The sequence below is a fragment of the Podarcis cretensis genome, assembly GCF_951804945.1.
Source record: "Podarcis cretensis genome assembly, chromosome: 16".
Classification (NCBI taxonomy): Eukaryota; Metazoa; Chordata; class Lepidosauria; order Squamata; family Lacertidae; genus Podarcis; species Podarcis cretensis.
Window position 1 is genome coordinate 10,648,217 of NC_137186.1, and position 20,060 is coordinate 10,668,276.

At 50.9% G+C, this 20,060-nt stretch overlaps 2 protein-coding genes across 4 annotated transcripts in view; one reads left to right on the forward strand and one right to left on the reverse strand.

The window, feature by feature from the left end:
* Window positions 1-720: 720 nt before the first annotated feature.
* KRTCAP2 (keratinocyte associated protein 2) lies at window positions 721-8,659 on the reverse strand. Of its 2 annotated transcripts, none has more exons than XM_079958471.1 (5): window positions 8,356-8,659; window positions 6,368-6,522; window positions 2,809-2,872; window positions 2,535-2,601; window positions 721-909 (listed from the first exon to the last, which is right to left on the reverse strand). In XM_079958471.1, exons 1-5 carry the CDS (start codon window positions 8,642-8,644, stop codon window positions 789-791), a joined length of 696 nt encoding a protein of 231 aa, XP_079814597.1. In that variant the 5' UTR covers window positions 8,645-8,659; the 3' UTR covers window positions 721-788. The 2 variants fall into 2 exon arrangements, with proteins under 2 accessions (XP_079814597.1, XP_079814598.1); XM_079958472.1 differs by lacking the exon at window positions 8,356-8,659 and adding an exon at window positions 8,257-8,354.
* A 492-nt stretch (window positions 8,660-9,151) lies between these two features.
* Window positions 9,152-20,060, forward strand: part of TRIM46 (tripartite motif containing 46) — a 29,703-nt gene continuing 18,794 nt past the window's right edge. Inside the window, exons 1-4 of one of the 2 annotated variants that reach the window (XM_079958018.1) lie at window positions 9,152-9,411; window positions 15,515-15,770; window positions 16,709-17,055; window positions 18,106-18,249. In XM_079958018.1, coding sequence (XP_079814144.1) covers window positions 9,349-9,411; window positions 15,515-15,770; window positions 16,709-17,055; window positions 18,106-18,249 — 810 coding nt within the window. In that variant the 5' untranslated portion in view covers window positions 9,152-9,348. Of the gene's footprint in view, window positions 9,412-9,802; window positions 10,078-15,514; window positions 15,771-16,708; window positions 17,056-18,105; window positions 18,250-20,060 lie in introns of those variants that run through there. The other variant, XM_079958019.1, reaches the window with a different exon arrangement.

Here is a 20,060-nt window from a genome sequence, read left to right on the forward strand (position 1 = left end):
TTGTGTCGTTTCCCTCAAGCAGGGTGTGGGGGACCTCTGGCCCTCCGGATGTTGCAGCTCCCATCAGCCCTAGCAAAGGTAGCCAATGGCAGGGGCTGATGGGAGTTGTAGTTCAACAATGTTCTTGGACTCCAGCTCCCATCAGCCCCCAGCCAGCATGGCCGATGGTTCAGGGCTGATTAGAATTGTAGTCCTGCAACACCTAGAGCAGACTTCCTTAAACTCGGCCCTCCAGATGTTTTGAGACTACAATTCCCACCATCCGTTACCACTGCTCCTGCTAGCTAGGGATGATGGGAGTTGTAGTCCGGAAACAGCTGGAGACCCAAGTTTGGGGGACCCTGACCTAGAGGACTGAAGGTCCCCCATCTCTGTCCTAGACACATGTCCCAACCAATCAGGGATCACGTACCAAATGCACTTACAGGTTTGGGGGGTCAGTCCTTTGCCCTCAAGATCTTGTTGAACTCCCATCAGCCCCAGGCAGCATGGCCGAGATGACCAGGCATGGGGAAGCCCAGCCAGATGGGCGGGGTGCAAATTAATAATAATAATAATAATAATAATAATAATAATAATAATAATAATAATGGTTTTTGACACAACAACATCTGGAGGGGCAAAGTTTCCCCACACCTGTTCTGGAATGCAAGCACATTGGGGCGGAAATCCCCCCCTCATCCTTATCTGAAATAACAAGCTCAGAAGAGGACCGGGGTCTTGTTTGTTTTTTAAAAAAGGAAATGTTTTATTGGCCGTTCCAACTGCGCTGAGGATGGTCCTCCGCTTCAATTCCTCTTCCTGCCTTTACTGACAGTCTTGGCAACCACAGGCACCGGCGTGGTTGACTGGTACAGCGTGGAGGAGATCTTGTTGATGTAGTACAGGGCGATCATCGAGAAGATGAAACTGGGAAGAGAAGCCAGAGGGGTAAGTGGGTTGTAAAGAAGACCTGATCGCAGGGAAGGGCTCAAGGCTGGGCCATCTGCTTTGCAAAGGAGGACCAGGGAGGGGGCGTGGCTTGTGAGGAAGGGGCGTGGCCCACAGAGAGTACCCCAAAGGCCCTCCTCCCTTACCATAGCTCGGCTCCCTAGTTACGTGGTGGGGAATCTTTCCCCCCTCGAGGGCCACATTCTCTTCTGAGCAATTTCCCCGGGGGCCACGTGCAAAAGTGGGTGTGCCGGCAAATGCACATCTTTGCCGTTGTGCGGTGGGCTAGCTTACAGACAGACTGACTTGACCCCTGCACCCAGGTTTGCATCTCTGACGATCAGCCCCGACTGCCGCCAGAGGAGAGGCGATGTTGCTAAACCAGAGCCATGGGAAACTGCAGAGCTTGTTGGACTCCAACTCCCATCAGCCCCCAAGCAGCACGGCCAACAGTCAGGGAGGAGTCCAAGCTTTTGCGAGGGAAGAGCTGCTTGTCTGCAGATGTGTAACCATGTCTTTGAAAGGGCCATGGCTCAGTGGTAGAGCATCTGCCTTGCATGCAGAAGGTGCTGGGTTCAATCCCTGACATCTCCAGGTAATATTAATAATAATAATAAATTTTATTTATATCCCGCCCTCCCCAGCTGAAGCCAGGCTCAGGGCGGCTAAAAACAATAAAATAATACAACATTCTAAAATCATTTCATTAAAATTAATTCAACTCAAATTGATGGCAACCATTAGGCTAAAGTTCTGTGAAGATTGCCAAAGGAGGGAGTCAGGCTGTGCCCTGGCGGAACAGCTCTGTCTTGCAGGCCCTGCAGAAAGATGTCAAGTCCCGCAGGGCCCTAGTCTCTTGTGACAGAGCGTTCCACCAGACTGGAGCCACAGACTGTCTCTAGTTGAGGCCAGCCTAACCTCCCTATGGCCTGAGACCTCCAAGATGTTTTTGTTTGAAGACCGTAAGTTCCTCTGTGGGACATACCAGGAGAGGCGGTCCCGTAGGTACGAGGGTCCTAGGCCATATAGGGCTTTAAAGGTTAAAACCAGGTAGGGCTGGGGACGCCCCCTGCCTGAAACCCCGGAGAGCAGCTGCCAGTCAGTGCAGTCAACACTGACCTTGATGGAGAATCAGCTCACTCAAGGCAAGGCGGCTCCCTATTTAAACCAGCTGCCAGTCAGTGCAGTCAACACTGACCTTGATGGAGAATCAGCTCACTCAAGGCAAGGTGGCTCCCTATTTAAACCAGCCCTTGCTCCAGAACGTTGAGGACTAGAATCTTGCTTTATTTTTAGGGGAGAGGACGGCAACAGAGCAGAAGGACTCCCAGTTCAGTCCCTGGCAGCCCTTGGTTGAGCTGCTGCCAGTCAGTGTGGTCAATGCTGAGTTAGACCAGTGGTCTGATTCAGTATAAGGAAGCTTCTGTCATTCCTGTTTCAATCGGCCGTGTTTTGGGGGCCTTCCTGCTTGCTCTGCTAATTGTGGGGGCTTCTACCCCTGATCTGGCCCTGTCAGCAGCTTCAGATGTGATGCAAGCTGGATTTCCTTAATCCAGATCTGTTACAACGTGTGTGTGTGTTGGGACACAATCCCCCGTTCTTACCAGGTGGTGACGCAGACCCGATGAATCAGCCCTGAAGCAAATAATGCCAGCAGCAGGCAGGTAATAACTGCGGAGGAAAAGGAGGTGCGTTTTGGCAAGGGGAAAAAAGCGACGAGAAATTATCATTTTGTAAACAACCCCCGCCCTAACCCCCCCCCCAAAAAAACCCCTCCCCATATCAGCCAACCACCAGTTGCTACATACAAACCAGCCGATTTCTCAGCCCCCCACCTCTCTGAAAAGAAAATGATCACCCTAAATCCGTTCAGCTTACTTTCAGGGAAGATCTTAGCTTGGAATCCTTTGCCGAAAATCAAATTTTCAAGGTTGTTGAAGGCCTGGGTTTCATGTCAAGGAAAACATTTGCTGACATGTCAGGGAAGTGAGAAGCCCACCCCCCCTTACAGACATACAGATCCTCTCCCTTCTATTGCTACACAAAGATTGTCACTCACTGCTTGGTCATTGGAAAGAAGAGAGATTGAGGTGGAAGGTCAGAAATGCATAGGCTTTTCTAGTTCTCCAGAAAGCATCTTCAGGCTAAACAGAGGAAAAAACGTCAGAAATGTGTAAGCTTTCAAGTTCCCCAGAAAGCTTCTTTGTGCTAAATGGACAAGATCTGGGGTCTACCATCTTTACGTAGCCAAAGTAGAACCATTCACCCAGAAGCGCAGGCCAGGGGGAAAATGTTGTGAACCTCCCTGAAATCTGTGGACAAAGGGTGGTACAGTATAAAAAATTTAAGAAATAATAAAAATTCCCAGTTTGCTTGTGAGATTCCAGGTGCCACATAACATGCGTTCCACACTTGTAAAAACCGATCTTTACGTGTTGGAGGTCCCTGCCTTTTGACACTAGGCAAGCCGCTTTGCTGTGCTCTTTTCAGTACCCACCAAAAAGATTTTTGCTTCAGCAAGACTGTCTAGATGTGTTGAAAGTAGTCTAGCGTTTTAAACTGGTTTTTAGCTTATTGGTTTTAATTACTTTTCTGAACATTACACTTGTTTAAAAAAGGGCTATCTAAGGTATCTGTTGGCGATGCAATAGGGATAATGCTACACATGACCCGGAAAAACGCTGGCTCCCTCGGCCAATAAAGCGAGATAAGCACCACAACCCCAGAGTCTACGAATGGACTTAACTGTCAGGGGTCCTTTAAAGGTAAAGGTAAAAGGACCCCTGACCATTAGGTCCAGTCGCGGACGACTCTGGGGTTGCAGCGCTCATCTTGCTTTATTGGCCGAGGGAGCCGGCGTACAGCTTCCGGGTCATGTGGCCAGCATGACGAAGCTGCTTCTGGCGAACCAGAGCAGCGCACGGAAACGCCGTTTACCTTCCCGCCGGAGTGGTACCTATTTATCTACTTGCACTTTGACTTGCTTTTGAACTGCTAGGTTGGCAGGAGCAGGGACCGAGCAACGGGAGCTCACCCCATCGCAGGGATTCGAACCGCCGACCTTCTGATTGGCAAGCCCTAGGCTCAGTGGTTTAACCCATAGCGCCACCTTTAACTTTACCTTTTTAATGAGGTTAGTAAAAAACAAAGCCAACCCTCCCAACATCTCCAGAAAGCTGATTCAGGCAGGGTTAATGGTTTTGGGGGAATTGAAAGCATGTGGTTACACGTTTCTGATGTCATTTCATGTGATTCCCTCTATTTCCAAAGTTCAGGTGGTTAGTGACAACCCTTTTACGTAGTCAAAGTCAAACCACCTACACGGAAGAGGAAGGGATCAGGAAGCCTGAGGGAACTCTGAGGTTTGTGTGTGCTCAGCGACCACAGATGACTGGCTTACTGTTGGGGGGGAAATGGAAAACTCGGTGGGAGGGGGAGCGCAATGGAGTATTACAGAGAAGGGCACGGCTGGCTGGCTGGCTCCCTAAACAGAAGTTCTACTGCAACATTTTGTTGCGGAACTTCCTGGCCCAAATGAGGGTATTGTCCCAACATTACTTGCAATGAATTATTTCTATTTCTCCAACTGTAAAGCAATCTGTAATATATATTGCTTGTAGCTAGAGCGTTTTGATCACAGGTTATTGAAAACAATGAACGCTGTAATTGAAAAATTAGTATTATTTATTATAATAATTAGGAAGTATTTAATGCTTGATGTTTTATTATGCTTTTGTATCTGTTGTAAGTCACTCAGAGTGGCTGGGGCATGGTACAAATAATAACATTATTATTTTTATTACAGTGGAACCTTAGTTGTTGAACGTAATCTGTTCCGGAAGATCGTTCGAATTCCAAAATGTTTGACAACTGAGGTGCAAAGGGAGAATGTCAATTTCAGTGGTGAAAATTGAAAAACATGCAGCGGAAGCTGTTTGGCTTCCGAAGCGCGTTTGAAAACAGAAGCATTTACTTCCGGGTTTCTGGCATTCAGGTTCTGAAACGTTCGTCAACGGAGGCGTTTGAGAACTGAGGTTCCACTGTACAGTGGTACCTCTGGTTATGAACTTAATTTGTTCTGGAGGTCCGTTCTTAACCTGAGGTACCACTTTAGCTAATGGGGCCTCCTGCTGCCGCCGCTGCGCAATTTCTGTTCTCATCCTGAGGTAAAATTCTTAACCTGAGGTACTATTTCCGGGTTAGTGGAGTCTGTAATCCGAAGTGTTTGTAACCCAAGGTACCACTGTATTATTGTTACTATTATTATCAGGGGGTTTTTCACTGACATTAAGTTCCGGTACCTCTCAGGTGGGCACCATTGCCATTCTAAGAGAACAATGGAGGTGTTCACGCTGCATTCTGGCACCTCTTTTTCTAGAAAAATAGCACTTTGAATATTATGTTAAAAAAAGATTCTCAGTGCTATTTGTAGAATATATTGGACTTCCAAGAAATGTAACCTGAGTTTTAAATCAGCGTTCAAGCTGGGGGTGGGGTGCGTCAGTTAATTTATATTTAGTATTTTAATCAATATTAAAGAAAATGGCAGAAGCCTCTCTTAGCTCTACCTGAAAATGCCAGGGGACCTTCTGCACTGCAAAGCAGAGGCTGAACCACTTATAACACAGGGACGTAAGAAGCTGCAGTTCAGACCACTGGCCCCTCTTAGCTCAGGAGTGCCTACACTGACTGGCAGCAAAACGCCCAGGTTTCAGACAAGAATGTTCTCAGCCCTACCTGGAAATGGCAGGCATACAACCTTGGACCTCCCGCAAAGCAGACCCTCACGGCCTAGGACCCTCATACCTATGGGACCGCCTCTCCCGGTGTGCCCCACGGAGAGCCTCAAGGTCCATAAATAGCAACACCCTAGAGGTCCCGGGCCCTAAGGAAGTTAGATCAGCCTCAACCAGAGCCAGGGCCTTTTCAACTCTGGCTCCGGCCTGGTGGAACGCTCTGCCTCATGAGACCAGGGCCCTGCAGGATCTGATTTCTTTCCGCAGGGCCTGAAAGACAGAGTTGTTCCGCCTGGCTTTTGGCTTGGAGCCAATTTGAGTCCCTCCCCCTCTTTCTTTTTCCTTTTCCTTTCTCCTCCTGTGATGAGGCTGCATTTTAAGATTTTAATGTTTCAATATTTGAATTGTTGTATTTTAATCTTGTTTTTAAGTTGTATTCATTCAACTTGTTTTTATTATTGCTTGTTAGCTGCCCTGAGCCCGGCCTTGGCTGGGGAGGGTGGGGTATAAATAAAAATTATTATTATTATTATTATTATTATTATTACTACTACTACTACGTACAGAGCTGCAGCCCTTTATGCGTCACATTCCTGCTGGATCAGCTGATGCCGATGGGTGCCCCCTTTGACCTCATCCCATTCTGACAGCCTCAGCCCGGCTGAAAATGCCCACGCAAAATGCTGCACGTAGGAGGATACGGTAAGGGAGAAGATGAAGAGGGCAGAGCCCAGCAGGCCCCCTTGGATGGTCAGCCACTCGCTGGATGCCAGCTGGCGGCTGTACATCTGCATCCCCGTGAAGAGCAGGAGGCACAGGAGAGACGAAAGCACCAACGACGTACCCGTGCCGACAGCTGGGGAGAGAGAGAGAGACAAGGGTCACTCGCCTCTGCTAGCAGGAGCACAAAGGACAAGCGCCATTAATACGTAGCACGACATTTTCAGGCTGTTTTGTGCCATGAACCCCACACTTTGTGCTGCCCCCCCAAACTGAGTAACTGACACAGCAAACTGGGGTCACAGTTTAATACCCGAAACCCAACATTGTCCGATCGACTCCAAACCGGTGCCAGTTTTGTGCCGTGAACCCTGTGTTTTCTGTCACCCCCACCCCGCAAACTCAGTACAGTGGTACCTCTGGTTAGGAATTTAATTCGTTCCGGAGGTCTGTTCTTAACCTGAAACTGTTCTTAACCTGAGGTACCACTTTAGCTAATGGGGCCTCCCGCTGCCGCCACGCAATTTCTGTTCTCATCCTGAAGCAAAGTTCTTAACCTGAAGCACTATTTCTTTATTAGCGGAGTATGTAACCTGAAGGGTCTGTAACCCAAGGTACCACAGTAGTTGATGCTCAAACTGGGGGCCACAGGTATACCCCAAAACTGAACATTGTCTGACTCCAAACTGGTGTCAAAAGTTTTGTGCCACGAACCCCGCTTTTTCTGCTGCCCCAGAAACTGAGCAACTGACACTCAAACTGGGTTTACAAGTTGACACCCAAAAATCACTCAAGGAAAATGTCAAGCAGGGCCTTGTGGGGGTGTATGATATGGAGGAGCCGTGTGGCACGGCCTGAGGGCACGAGATAGGGGCCTGCTGGGCCGCATTTGGCTGCCAGGTCTGAGATGCCCAGACCCTGGTCTACTCGTACCTGGACAGGTGCAGGGGACTTCTACATGCAAAGCAAATGGTCCACTGCTGAGCTCCAGCCTCTCCTCAGCTTAGGAAGCTGCCTTTCAACTCAGCCAGGCCATTCATCAGCTGAGCTCAGTATTGTCCCTGATGATTCACAGTGGCTCTCTGGGGTTTGAGGAAGGTGGGGGCCTATTTGGAGATGGCGGGGATTGAACCCAGGACCAAGTCAATGCCCTGCCACTGAGCGACAGTGCTTCCCCGATACAGGAAGGCGCCTTATACTGCGTCCATTTAGCTTAGTGTTGCCTACACAGGCTGGCATCTTAAACAGCATCTTAAAAAGCAGAGACATCACCTTGCCAACAAAGGTCCGTATAGTTCAAGCTATGGTTTTCCCAGTAGTGATGTATGGAAGTGAGAGCTGGACCACAAAGAAGGCTGATCGCCGAAGAATTTATGCTTTTGAATTCTGGTGCTGGAGGAGACTCTTGAGAGTCCCATGGACTGCAAGAAGATCAAACCTCTCCATTCTGAAGGAAATCAGCCCTGAGTGCTCACTGGAAGGACAGATCCTGAAGCTGAGGCTCCAATACTTTGGCCACCTCATGAGAAGAGAAGACTCCCTGGAGAAGACCCTGATGTTGGGAAAGATGGAGGGCCCAAGGAGAAGGGGACAACAGAGGACGAGATGGTTGGACAATGTTCTCGAAGCTACCAGCATGAGTTTGACCAAACTGCGGGAGGCAGTGGAAGACAGGAGTGCCTGGCGTGCTCTGGTCCAGGGGGTCACGAAGAGTCGGACACGACTAAACAACAACAACACAGGCTGGCAGCAGCTCCCCAGGCTTTCAGACAGGGGAGGCCTGTTCCCAGCTCTACCCAGAGATGCCACTGGAGACTGAACCTTCTGCACTCAAAGCACACGCTCTGCCACCATTGCCCATGCTCCTCACCCACAAGGCGCCCTGAGCACAGGCTGACAGCGGTGCCCACCCCTCTCCAGGCCAGGAGCATGCATGTCGCCCACCTCCCCAACCCCCATGCCACATTACCCATAATACACCGCGCAGCGCCCTCCGATGTGTCCGCTCCCGGTTTGAACCAAAGTTCCCTGGTTCTTTTTTCTCTCGCGCATGCGCCGTTCTTGCGCCTGCCTCCCTCGGCGAGAGGGAGTTCTCTCTGCCGCGCAGGCGCGGCCCTGAGCGGAGACGTGTAATTTGCGCCTCCGCGCAAGCGCACACCGCACTCCCCGCCGCCTGAGAGAGGCGGAGAAGCGTGCGTCGCGCCACGTTCCCCGCCTAGCGGCCGGCGGCGCCCATAGCAGGCTTTGCTGCGTTTCATTTCCTCCGGCTGGCCGCTAGGGGGAGCACACGCGCATTCAGCGAACAAAGGACCAGAGCTGGAGAACGCCGGCAGGCCCGGGAAGTCGCGGGTTCGAGTCTTGCCTCCGCATTTGTAGGCCTGAGTGAATTCTGCAGTTTAACGATAATGACGCACCGATGGTAATAAATGCAAAAATGTACAGCTTCTTGAAACCTTACACCTTCCGATTGAGAAGCTAAGGGAATGCACTCTGCCTATGCTCAGATGCACCCTTGCCCATGCAAAGCCTGGCCCGTGACACTGTGGAAAGCAGGACCAAAGCCTTTCAACAAATGACCACACCCTGGGATGGCATGTGGCGACTGGCAGCTCCCCATCAACCTTCTGCCCCCCGCTCCCCTTGGCTGCTCCTCCTCCTCCCTAAAGCGCTCTGCATGTGGGATCTGCTGCACCAGCAATAAAATAATTATTATTAATAACCCAGCACACTCACACGCGCCCTCCATCACTTCAAAGCGCGGGGGGGGGGGGAAGAAGCGAGAGGGAGGCAGGGAGCCCGGAGCCGAGCCTCTCCGGAGGAGCATGCGCGTTGCTGGCTCTCCTCCTCCCTCCCCGACGGCTCGCCCGGGCTCTCGGCCGCAATAGACCGAGGCGTTTGCAAAGCGCTGCCGGGGCGGCGCGGGGGTGCGGAGGCCGGAAGCCCCCCGTCCCCCCCGGGAGTCATGGCCGAGGGCGAGGACCTCCACTCCTTCACGTCGATCATGGATGCCCTCGTCCGGATCAGCGTGAGAACAGGGGGGCAAAGAGGGTGGGCAACGCAAGGGATAGAAAAACGGGGGGGGGGGGGAGGAGGACGAGAGAAAAAGGGTGTGGGGAGAAAACACCCCAATCTAGTGTAGCCGATGTGGGGTGACTGTCTATATGCCATGAGAAGGGATGCTTTGCGGGAGGGGGGTGTGAGGAAGAGAGATCTAGTATGGGCATCCCATTGTCTCCCGAGTGCGTCGGCATGATGAGGGATCCATGTTGCTGCCGCTGGGATCAAAAGAGCCGCCCCCCCCCCGCAAAAAACCTGGAAATCAGCCCCCCCCCGCAAATAAAATAGGTGCTGCCCCTCCCCTCTTGACAGCTAGCCTAGACGCTCCCATTCCCTCCCCCCACCCCACAAGCTCCATCAGTTTTTCCCCGGACTCCCTTCAGGGCTAAGTGAAGGATGCTGTGAGCATCCGAGCACATCTCTCCGTCGCCATGGCAACCTCCTCCCAGGGCTGGCTGCCAGGGCCTGCCTGGTCCAGCGTCTGCCTCCGCTGTGGCTCTCTCCCTCCCTCCCTCCCCGCCCTTCTCCATCCATCCATCCATCCCCTCCCCTCTCCTCCTGCTTTGTGTGTGTGTATGTGTGTGTCCCTTCTCGCTTGCCAAGAGAGATGGCATCCAGGCGGGCTCTGGGCAAGGTGAGTGCCCGTCCCTTGGGGATGGATGGCAGGGGAGGGAAATGCCTTTGAGGTCCCGTGGTGGCAGATCTCTAAGTGGGGAAGCCTTGGCTGGGAAACTGCAAGATGAATGGTTCTTTGGCAAAAAATCAGATGCTGGGGATTCTTTCCTGTTTTTTGGACCACCTTCTTACCCAGGTGCCTTGAATCGCTGGGCAGCTGGAGCAGAAGGGAATGCAGCTTTGGGGCAGGGGTGCCGCCAGGGCGGTAGAGCCCCCCTCCACCCCACTCCCTGGCCAAAGGACAAGAGTGCCCTTGAATGGGACGCAGCAGAGACTGGGCTGGCTGCCAAACTGCCTGTAAGAACTGGGAGGCGGGGTCTCTCTCTCCCTAACCCCCGCCCCCCGCCAGCCTGTGTGCCCAGCAGTGGGGAAAGCGGGCCGGCCCTGCCTTTGAGCTGCACTGAGTGGGGAATCTGGGTGGGTGGGCGTGAGTGGCTGACGCTGATTTGGAGCATTACGCTCTATATTGCCTGCACTGACTGGCAGCTGCTCTCCAGGGTTTCAGACACAGCCCTGCCTGGAGATGCTGGGAATTAAAACCTAGGACTTTCAAAGCAGATGCTGCTCTGCCCCCCCCCAGCTATGGACCACCCCCTACAAATAAAAGACAGCCCCCACTCCTTCTGTTTGTAGAGAAAGGCCTGATTTAGATAGGAGCAGAGGAAGCTGTCTTATAATGAATGAGACCATTGGTGTATCTAGCTCAGCATTGTTGACACGGACTGGCAGCTGTGCTCTGCCTGGAGATGTGAGGGATTGAACCCACGACCTCCTTGCACATATAGTTTATTGACCTTTGGGAAATCTCTTTGTCCCCAGAAATGAGTGCTGTTTCTCTCGCTAATGGTCATGTCTCTGCATATTGTAAGAACATAAATAAATTCCTGATGGATTTTTTAGGGCGGGATTATAGAAGGTCCATACCTCAGTAGCTAAGTACAATGCCCTGCATTCAGAAGGTTCCAGGTTCAATCCCTAGAAACTCTAGGAATCTATTTTATGTCTGTGTGAATATATTTAAAAAATAAATAAATCATGCTTCTATTATTGATATCACCCCTACCTCACAGTATCACCACCCTTAGAAAAGACTTCACCAATGCTAGGGTTGCCTTATTTCAAAAAGTAAAAGCCAGGACACCCCAAAAGTTCTTGAGCTTTCTTTTAGGAAGACCCCAAAGTTGTTGAGCTTTCTTTTTTTTTTTTTTACAAAAACACCAAAAGACCACAACTGACTTGCCTACAATCCAGGACAAAGCGCTGCATTTCCCGGTAATGTTTGGATAAATCCGGATGGATGGCAGGCCTAACCATTGCAGTGTTGCTATTAACTACTACCCTATAACTAAGGACGCAGTCTTGCTTCCACTTACCAGTGAGTAAGCCCCCTTGAATTTAGTGGGACTTAATTCTGAGTAGACATGGGCCACATCCACAGCCTACATTTAAAGCTCTATGAAGCCACTTTAAACAGTCATGGCTTCCCCCAGAGAATTCTGGGAGCTGTAGTTTGTTAAGGGCACTGAGAGTGGTTAAAGGTAAAGGTAAAGGTACCCCTGCCCGTACGGGCCAGTCTTGACAGACTATGGGGTTGTGCGCCCATCTCAGTGGTTAAGGTAAAGGTAAAGGTACCCCTGCCCGTACGGGCCAGTCTTGACAGACTCTGGGGTTGTGCGCCCATCTCACTTAAGAGGCCAGGGGCCAGCGCTGTCCGGAGACACTTCCGGGTCACGTGGCCAGCGTGACATCGCTGCTCTGGCGAGCCAGAGCCGCACACGGAAACGCCGTTTACCTTCCCGCTGGTAAGCGGTCCCTATTTATCTACTTGCACCCGGAGGTGCTTTCGAACTGCTAGGTTGGCAGGCGCTGGGACCGAGCAGCGGGAGCGCACCCCGCCGCAGGGATTCGAACCGCCGACCTTTCGATCGGCAAGCCCTAGGCGCTGAGGCTTTAACCCACAGCGCCACCTGCGTCCCATCATCTCAGTGGTTAGGGAACTCTGGGAATTGTAGCTCTGTGAAGGGAATTGAGGTCTCCTAACCATCTCAGTGGTTAGGAGACCTCAATTCCCTTCACAGAGCTACAATTCCAGAGTTCCCTGGGAACAGGGATTGATTGTTAAACCACTCTGGTTTTTCAGCAGTTTATTCATATTACAGTTTATTCATATTACAGTCATTGGGTGGTGAAATAAATAGCAGGTCAGATCCTTAGCTTGACCAAGGATCTTAGCACTGCCAAGGAAGACTGGAAACTCCCCTGTTCGAAACCCCTGGAGAGCTGCTGCCAGTCAGTGCAGGGAGTGCTGAGCTTGTTGGACCAGTGGTGTGACTCTGTATAAGGCACCTTATTTTGTGACATAATCTAGAGTGGGAGTGAAGGAGCTGTACATAGTCTCAAAGCTTGGCTCATATTGTACTCATGTTTCTGCCACTTCTCCCTTTCATGACACATGCAATCTTGCTGGGTTGCCTCAAGAGTGAGACTGGCCCTCTGTACATGCTTAGGGGGTTCCACGGTCAGAGGCTGTAACGTTTTTGAATCCCATTTTCTACAAAACACAGGCAAGGAGAGTGCTTTTGGCTTCGAATCCTTCTTGAGGCATCTGGTCGGCCGTTGTGACTCAAGAAGGATTCGAACCCAAATCCTAGCACATGCTGGACTAGATGGGTCACTGGCCAGGTCTTCTTGTTATTTTCTGAGGACAAACACTGCAGTGTAATGGTTGAAGGAAAACTGAACTGCAAAACGTTCCCAGGTCTCGCTGCTGCTCCTGCAAGTTCCCTGATGCAAATTTCTGTGCCTCAACTCCTGTAGCCCCATCTGCAAAATGGGAATATTAAACAGTGGCCTGGTTTACAAGGTGGTTGGGGGGCGGGTTAATGAGACCCTTTGAACACACGTGAAGCAGGACAGCTAAGCATTATTAGTGAGGTAGCATGGAGCAGTGGTTAGAGGGGTCGGCAACCTTTTCAGGCATGTGGGCACGTTTGCATTTTTGAGTGAACATCACAGGCGTCGCCTCCCTTCCTGGTCTGTTGTCCCCCAAATCTCCTCCCTGCTGCACCCGCCAAGGGACAGAAAATGCAGCCATTTTGAAGTGATCTGGGTAAAAGTCGGAAGCGGTAAATTAAGCACATGGAAAGCACATAGAGCTGAAAGAGGAAGTGGGAAAGAGTGCCACTCTTGCAACTTCCTCCTTCATCTCTATGCTCTTTTGAAGGAGGGTGTGTTTGTGGGTGGGTGGGTGTGTACAGAGACCTCAATGGCTTCCTTGCACCTGTGGGCAGGATGTGGGCAAATTTTTGAGTCGCATGCAACCCCCAAAGATTTAATGGATGCACTTTGCTTTCAGCTTTGCCTATCCCTCAGGGTCGTTGTCAAGATGCAAATGAGACACACCCTATGCGTGACAGCAAATGCAGAATGCTTACTACTACTACAAATGTGATATATTAATACTTATAATATACAGATGGGATATGCCACAAAATTTGCCATTTTTGTCCAGGATCCCAGCCAGCCAGAGGCTCCATTCCATTCCCTCTCTCAGTTTTTTGGTCCCTTCCCCGTTCTTCGCAACAGTTAGTTGGCGCAGTGAATATGCTCAGTCCTTGTGCGGTTGTATTCCTTGCCCCCCAGCTAGGGTTCCCCCCCCTTCTCGCTAAACTTTTTTTTGGTTTGGGTACATTTACAAACCTTGTGCATGGGTGATGCTATTTAGCGACTTCAGACTTCATAGCCTGAAGAGATGAATATAAATGTCAAGGCAGAGCCTGTATTTTTTTGGGTTGGGGGGGGGCAGCAGCGGGGTGGGTGGGTGGGGTATAATTGCAACTAGGAACCAGGATCCTTTCCCTTAGCCGCTGCAGGGAAACGCTTGCCTCCCCTGCACGGAACATGCATGGAACATAGCATGTTGCAAAGGATTCTGGGAAGTGTTCTAAGGCGCACTGTTGGTCTGTTCTTCCTACGGGCAGCATTATTATTATTATTATTATTATTTATTATTATTATTATTATTATTATTATTATTATTATTATTTGTACCCCACCCATCTGGCTGGGCTTCCCCAGCCACTCTGGGAGGCTTCCAGCAAAGATTAAAAATACATTACAATGTCACACATTAAAAACTTCCCTGAACAGGGCTGCCTTCAGATGTCTTCTAAATGTCAGGTAGTTATTTATCTCTTTGACATCTGATGGGAGGGCGTTCCACAGGGCGGGCGCCACTACCGAAAAGGCCCTGTGCCTGGTTCCCTGTAGCCCAACACTGCCTTGTGATTGGCCAGGGAGAGGTGAGACTGCAACCCCTGCTCCAGATTGCAAGGGGAGGTCGCGAGCGGTGGGCAGACTCTTTGAGGGTGTCGAAGAGGAGGAAGCCGCTATCGTTATTATTTTTAATTTTTAATTATTATTTTTAATTATTATTTTGCCCTGTATTTCCTCTTCCCCCCCATCCTTTAAGCCAGTGGTTCCCAAACTTTTTCGTTTATGCCTTGGTTACATAAACACATCCTCAGCGCCCCCTACAAAAAGTACTGTTCAGAGCAGTCAAGATACCTCAGTTGGTAGAGCATGAGACTCTTAATCTCACAGTTGTGGGTTTGAGCCTCCTGCAGCCTCCTACATTGTAGGGGGTTGGGCTAGATGACCCCTATGGCCCCTTCCAACTCTACAGTTCTGCGATTCTTTGAATAGCGGTTTGCATGACGACCCACTAAGGAAGATGGTAACGCGATAAAATTCAAAACAGGAACAAAAAGGGTGTGTGCAGCGCGTGTGCGTGAACTTAACAGTGCTCAGTTTATTCTTTTGGTTGCTATTTCATCAGCGTTGTTAATTTTTGTTTAATAGATTATAAATGCCCTATTGGTTCGTTAATCATGTAAGACGGCTTTTGCTTTCATTGCCATGCTCAGCTTGTTTTTGTAGTTGTTGCTTTGCTAACGGTGTTTTATAGTTTGCAACAGTTAGGCTGATGATTTCTTAATTGTTCTATGGGATTTATGCTGCATTTGTGGTGTTGTGTTATTGCTATTCACTGTTTGTAAGCCGCTTTGGGATTCATTCGAACGAAAAGCGGCGCAGGCATGCAGTAAATCAGATCAAAGCAAAATTAATTGAACATGCATTCAAAAGCCAATTAAAACTATTCAGCCTTAAGTAATTGAACAAAATTGATCCAGCGATACCAGCTTTTCAAAGTCTGGTAGTCATTTACACCCTCAGCACCCCGTGTTGTTGTCCCCAAACCTCTTAGGTCCCTTCTGCCGGGATCCTACAGTATGTTATAATACTGGTGTTGAGCTAGAACCAGCCTCTATTTGCAGGAATCACGGTTTTGTTCTCTTGAACCCTGTTTCCCTTCCCCTCTCTCCTTGTCCTTCCAGACCAGCATGAAGAACATGGAGAGGGAGCTGTTGTGCCCAGTGTGCAAGGAGATGTACAAGCAGCCCCTGGTGCTTCCCTGCATGCACAATGTCTGCCACATCTGCGCCACCGAGGTCCTGCTGCAGCAAGGCTACGTCTGTCCAGACCCCACCTCTGAGCCCACCTCGCCGGCCTCCACGCCAGCCACGCGGAGCCCTCGCCTGGGCCGCCGGGTCATCCCCAAGCCAGAGCGCCTGGACCGACTTCTCAAGTCAGGTGGGGAGGAGGGTGGTGTGGCGGCGCCCTCTGCTGGCGGGGGAGGGACACTTAGGATGAGGGCACCCCCTCCTGGTGGAAGATGGGACGTGGGTGGTGCTGTGGTCTAAACCACTTAGCCTCTTGGGCTTGCCAATCCAAAGGTCAGCGTTTCGAATCCCCGCAATGGAGTGAGCTCCCATTTGCTCTGTCCCAGCTCCTGCCAACCTAGCAGTTTGAAAGCACACCAGTGCAAGTAGATAAATAGGTACAGCTCTGGCGGAAAGGTAATTGGTGTTTCTGTGTGCTCTGGTTTCCGTCACAGTGTCCTCTTGTGCCAGAAGCAATTCAGTCATGCTGGCCACATGACCTGGAAAGCTGTCTGTGGACAAACGCCGGCTTCCTCGGCCTGAAAGCGAGATTAGCACTGCAACCCCATAGTCGCCTAACCAATCCTGTAGCTTCTCCTGCCTCTCGCCTCCTAGCTGTTACAGGCTCCCCCAGATCCTTTTCCCAACCCCAATTCTCCCAGTGGCTGCTCATCAGTATCCAGCCACCGCTCCTCAGCGTCCAAGCCAGTCCCTGACCGCATTTCATATGTGATCCCTGATTGGCTGGGACACGTGTCAAGGACAGGAGTGGGGAACCTGTGACCCTCCAGGTATTGATGGACTACAATCCCCATCACCTCTGACTGTTGGCCATGCTTGCTGAGGTTGATGGGAGTTGGAGTCCATCAAGACATGGGAGGGCTCCCCACACCTGATTGGCTGGGACATGATTCTAGGACAAGGGTGGGGAACCTGTGACGCTCCGGATGTTGCCGGACTACAAATCCCATCAGCCCTGCCCATGGGCCAGTTTCCCTGAGGCTGATGGGAGTCCCTGCATCTTCTGGGGAAGCATCTTCTGTGCACAACGTCACCTTGCCTTGTGTTCTGGTGTCCCTGTGCTTGCAGGTTTCGGCACGTACCCGGGGCGCAAGCGAGGCGGCCTCTTGCACCCCCAGAGCGTGCTCTTCCCCTGCCCGCTGTGCCAGAGGGATGTGGACCTGGGCGAGAGGGGCCTGGGCAGCCTCTTCCGCAACCTGACTCTGGAGAGGGTGGTGGAGCGCTACCGCCACACCATCAACGTCAGCGCCGCCATCATGTGCCAGTTCTGCAAGCCGCCGCAGCTGGAGGCCACCAAGGGCTGCACCGAGTGCAAATCCAGCTTCTGCAACGAGTGCTTTAAGCTGTACCACCCGTGGGGTACCCAGAAAGCCCAGCACGAGCCCACCCCACCCACGCTCACGTTCCGGCCCAAGGTAAGGGGCTTCGTCCAACTCCTCCGAGGGCCAGGCGGGAAGACTTTGCTTTTTATTTGAAAGAGACTTGGAAACAGCAACTAATCCAGGCTGGTGACAGGACCACATAATACCGGTCCTAAAGAATCTAAATTGGCTCCCAGTATGTTTCCGAACACAACTTGAAGTGTTGGCGCTGACCTTTAAAGCCCTAAACCAGGGGTCAGCAAACTTTTTCAGCAGGGGGCTGGTCCACTGTCCCTCAGACCTTGGGGAGGGGGAGGCAGACTATATTTTTTGGGGGGGAAATGAACTAATACCTATGCCCCACAAATAACCCAGAGATGCATTTTAAATAAAAGCACACATTCTACTCATGTAAAAACACGCGGATTCCTGGACTGTCCGCGGGCCGGATTTAGAAGGCAATTGGGCCGGATCTGGCCCCTGGGCCTTAGTTTGCCTACCTATGGCCTAAACAGGCTCTGTATACCTGAAGTAGTGTCTCCACCCCCATCGTCCAGCCTGGACACTGAGATCCAGCTCCGAGGGCCTTCTGGTGGTTCCCTCCCTGTGAGAAGCGAAGTTACAGAGAACCAGGCAGAGGGCCTTCTTGGTAGTGGCACCTGCCCTGTGGAACGCCCTCCCATCAGATGTCAAGGAAATAAATCTGACTTATCTGAAATAAAAGATATCTGAAGGCAGCCCGGTTTAGGGAAGCCTTTTGTAATGTTTTATTATGCTTTTATATATGTCAGAAACTGCCACAATTCTCCCAATCCAGGGCCTTTCTCAAGGGGTACGCATTAGGAATCTTCCTTGGTCTTGTTTCTTGTTCCTGAACGCCTTTTTCCCCTCACAGAGAGCTACTAAGGTACACTTTGTAGGCGCTTTCCAGTTCATTTGCAGCCCCTGGGTCTGAGGCTTCCTGTTTTAAAGAAACAGAAACGGATTCAAAGGGAAAGTCTCATCCCACAAAGATTAGGAAGCCTACGTTTGTGTCTGTGAGTGCCAGGGACTTCGAACAAAGTAAAACCATGACTAACTTGCCTCCTTCTGTGTCCTGCGCAGGGTCTGACGTGCCCAGAACACCGGGAAGAGGTGACGCATTACTGCAAGAGCTGCCAGCGCTTAGTCTGCCAGCTGTGCCGTGTTCGCCGGACGCACACGGGCCACAAGATCTCGCCCGTCGTCAGCGCCTACCAGGCCCTCAAGGTGAGGCTTTCTGCGGGATTTAAGCTGTCTCCTTCATCCTCACCTCTGTCCGCCCACCCGGTTCTGATAAAATGGCTGAGTTGAGAAAGGGAGGTAGAGAAGTTGCTGGCCCAGAGATGGAGAGACGGAAAAGTCCCAGCCAGAGAAGAACGGCAAGTTAAACCCATGGATTATGTTGAGATGGCGAAAATGACTAGAAATATCAGAAACCAGGAAGACCAGGAGGTTTTGCTAAAGACTGGAGGAAATTTATTTTATACCTAGAAGAGCGCTGTAAACAGCTGAGCTCTTTAACAGGGCTGAAATAACACTTGTGAGTTAACAGAGACTTACAATATAAAATATAAATGGAATAAATGGAGGACATGAAATATGCAGCAGGAAATGTTAAACATGGAACCCCTGGGAGGGTGGAGTGAGGTCCAAGGATGCGAGGGAATCTTGTGTTTGTTTTTTCTATGGTTAATTACATCTGACTGAGAACGTTAAAAAATAATTGGAAAATAGATAAGATTTTGTTAGAAGTGCAAATCTAAAAATAAAAAAAGGAAGTTGCCATATAGCGAATGAGACCAAATGGTCCATGTAGCTTAGTGTCGCCTCATTGATAAATATTGCCACAGACATTTCTGAGATCATGGTCTTTCTAACGAGTGGCTCCTGTCCAGGTTTGTTCATTGTCTTACTTTAAATGTTCTGAGGATCCTATGTCCTTTTAAAATGTATTTTTTGGGGGGGTTGTTATTGGGTTGTTGTTTTTATTTTGATTACCGTATTTTTCGCCCTATAGGACGCACTTTTTCCCCTCCAAAAATGAAGGGGAAATGTGTGTGCGTCCTATGGGGCGAATGCAGGCTTTCACTGAAGCCTAGAGAGCGAGAGGGGTCGGTGCGCAACGACCCCTCTCGCTCTCCAGGCTTCAGGAAGCTATCCGCAAGCCTTGCAAGCCAGCGGGAGTTCCCACCGGTCTCCCAAGGCTTCCGGAGAGCTGCCTGCACCTGAGAAGCGCACTCCGGGCAGCTCTCCGCAAGCCGTGGGAGCCCAGCGCGACTTCCCGCCGGGCTCCCAAGGCTTGCGCACAGCAGCCTCCAGCCCGAAACCCGGGGAGCGCAGTGGGGCGCACCCCGGGCTCCGGGCAGCTCTCCACAAGCCTTGGGAGCCCGGCGCGACTAGGCTTGTGGATAGCAGCCTGTTCTGCGAGCTGGGGTCGGGGGAAGCTCGGGCTTCCCCCACCCCCACCCCCGCAAGCTCCGGGAGCGATTCACAACCTCGGCTTCGCTCCCGGACCCCCAGCCCCGAGGCTAAAAACGAAGCCAGGACAGCTAGCGGGATCCATCCCGCTCACTGTCATGGCTTCTTTGCTCTTTGGGGCTCGGGGGGGGGGGATAATTTCTCCCCCTTTATTCCCCCCCCCAAAAAATAAGTGTGCCCTATGGGCTGGTGCGCCCTATAGGGCGAAAAATATGGTATGTATTTTGTGGTTTCATATTTTCATTTGAACTGCTCAGAGACCTCCGGATATAGGGCGGGATATAAATTCAATCAATCAATCTTCAATCAATCAATCAATCAATCATAACCTGGTACCTTCCTGCATGCTGCGCTGCTGACCTATGGCCCTTCTCTTAAATATGACCGCAAGATTCTAGTTCTCATGGTTCTGAGTTAAAGGACTGGTTTTAAACAGGGGCATAGGAAACTGCCTTATACTACTACACACACTGACTGGCAGCCATTCTTCAGGATTTTGGGTAGCAAGTCTCTCAGGTATACCTACAGAGGCCGGGAATCAAACCTCCAACCTTCGGCAA

Excerpts from the sequence above, each read along its gene's own strand:
- KRTCAP2 (XM_079958471.1), bottom strand. The coding sequence starts at position 8,644 with ATGAAACGCAGCAAAGCCTGCTATGGGCGCCGCCGGCCGCTAGGCGGG. Across the intron at positions 2,602-2,808 it reads AGCTAAGATCTTCCCTGAAA|TTATTACCTGCCTGCTGCTG; the intron begins GTAAGCTGAACG and ends TTTCCTCCGCAG. Across the intron at positions 910-2,534 it reads CGGGTCTGCGTCACCACCTG|TTTCATCTTCTCGATGATCG; the intron begins GTAAGAACGGGG and ends TTCTCTTCCCAG.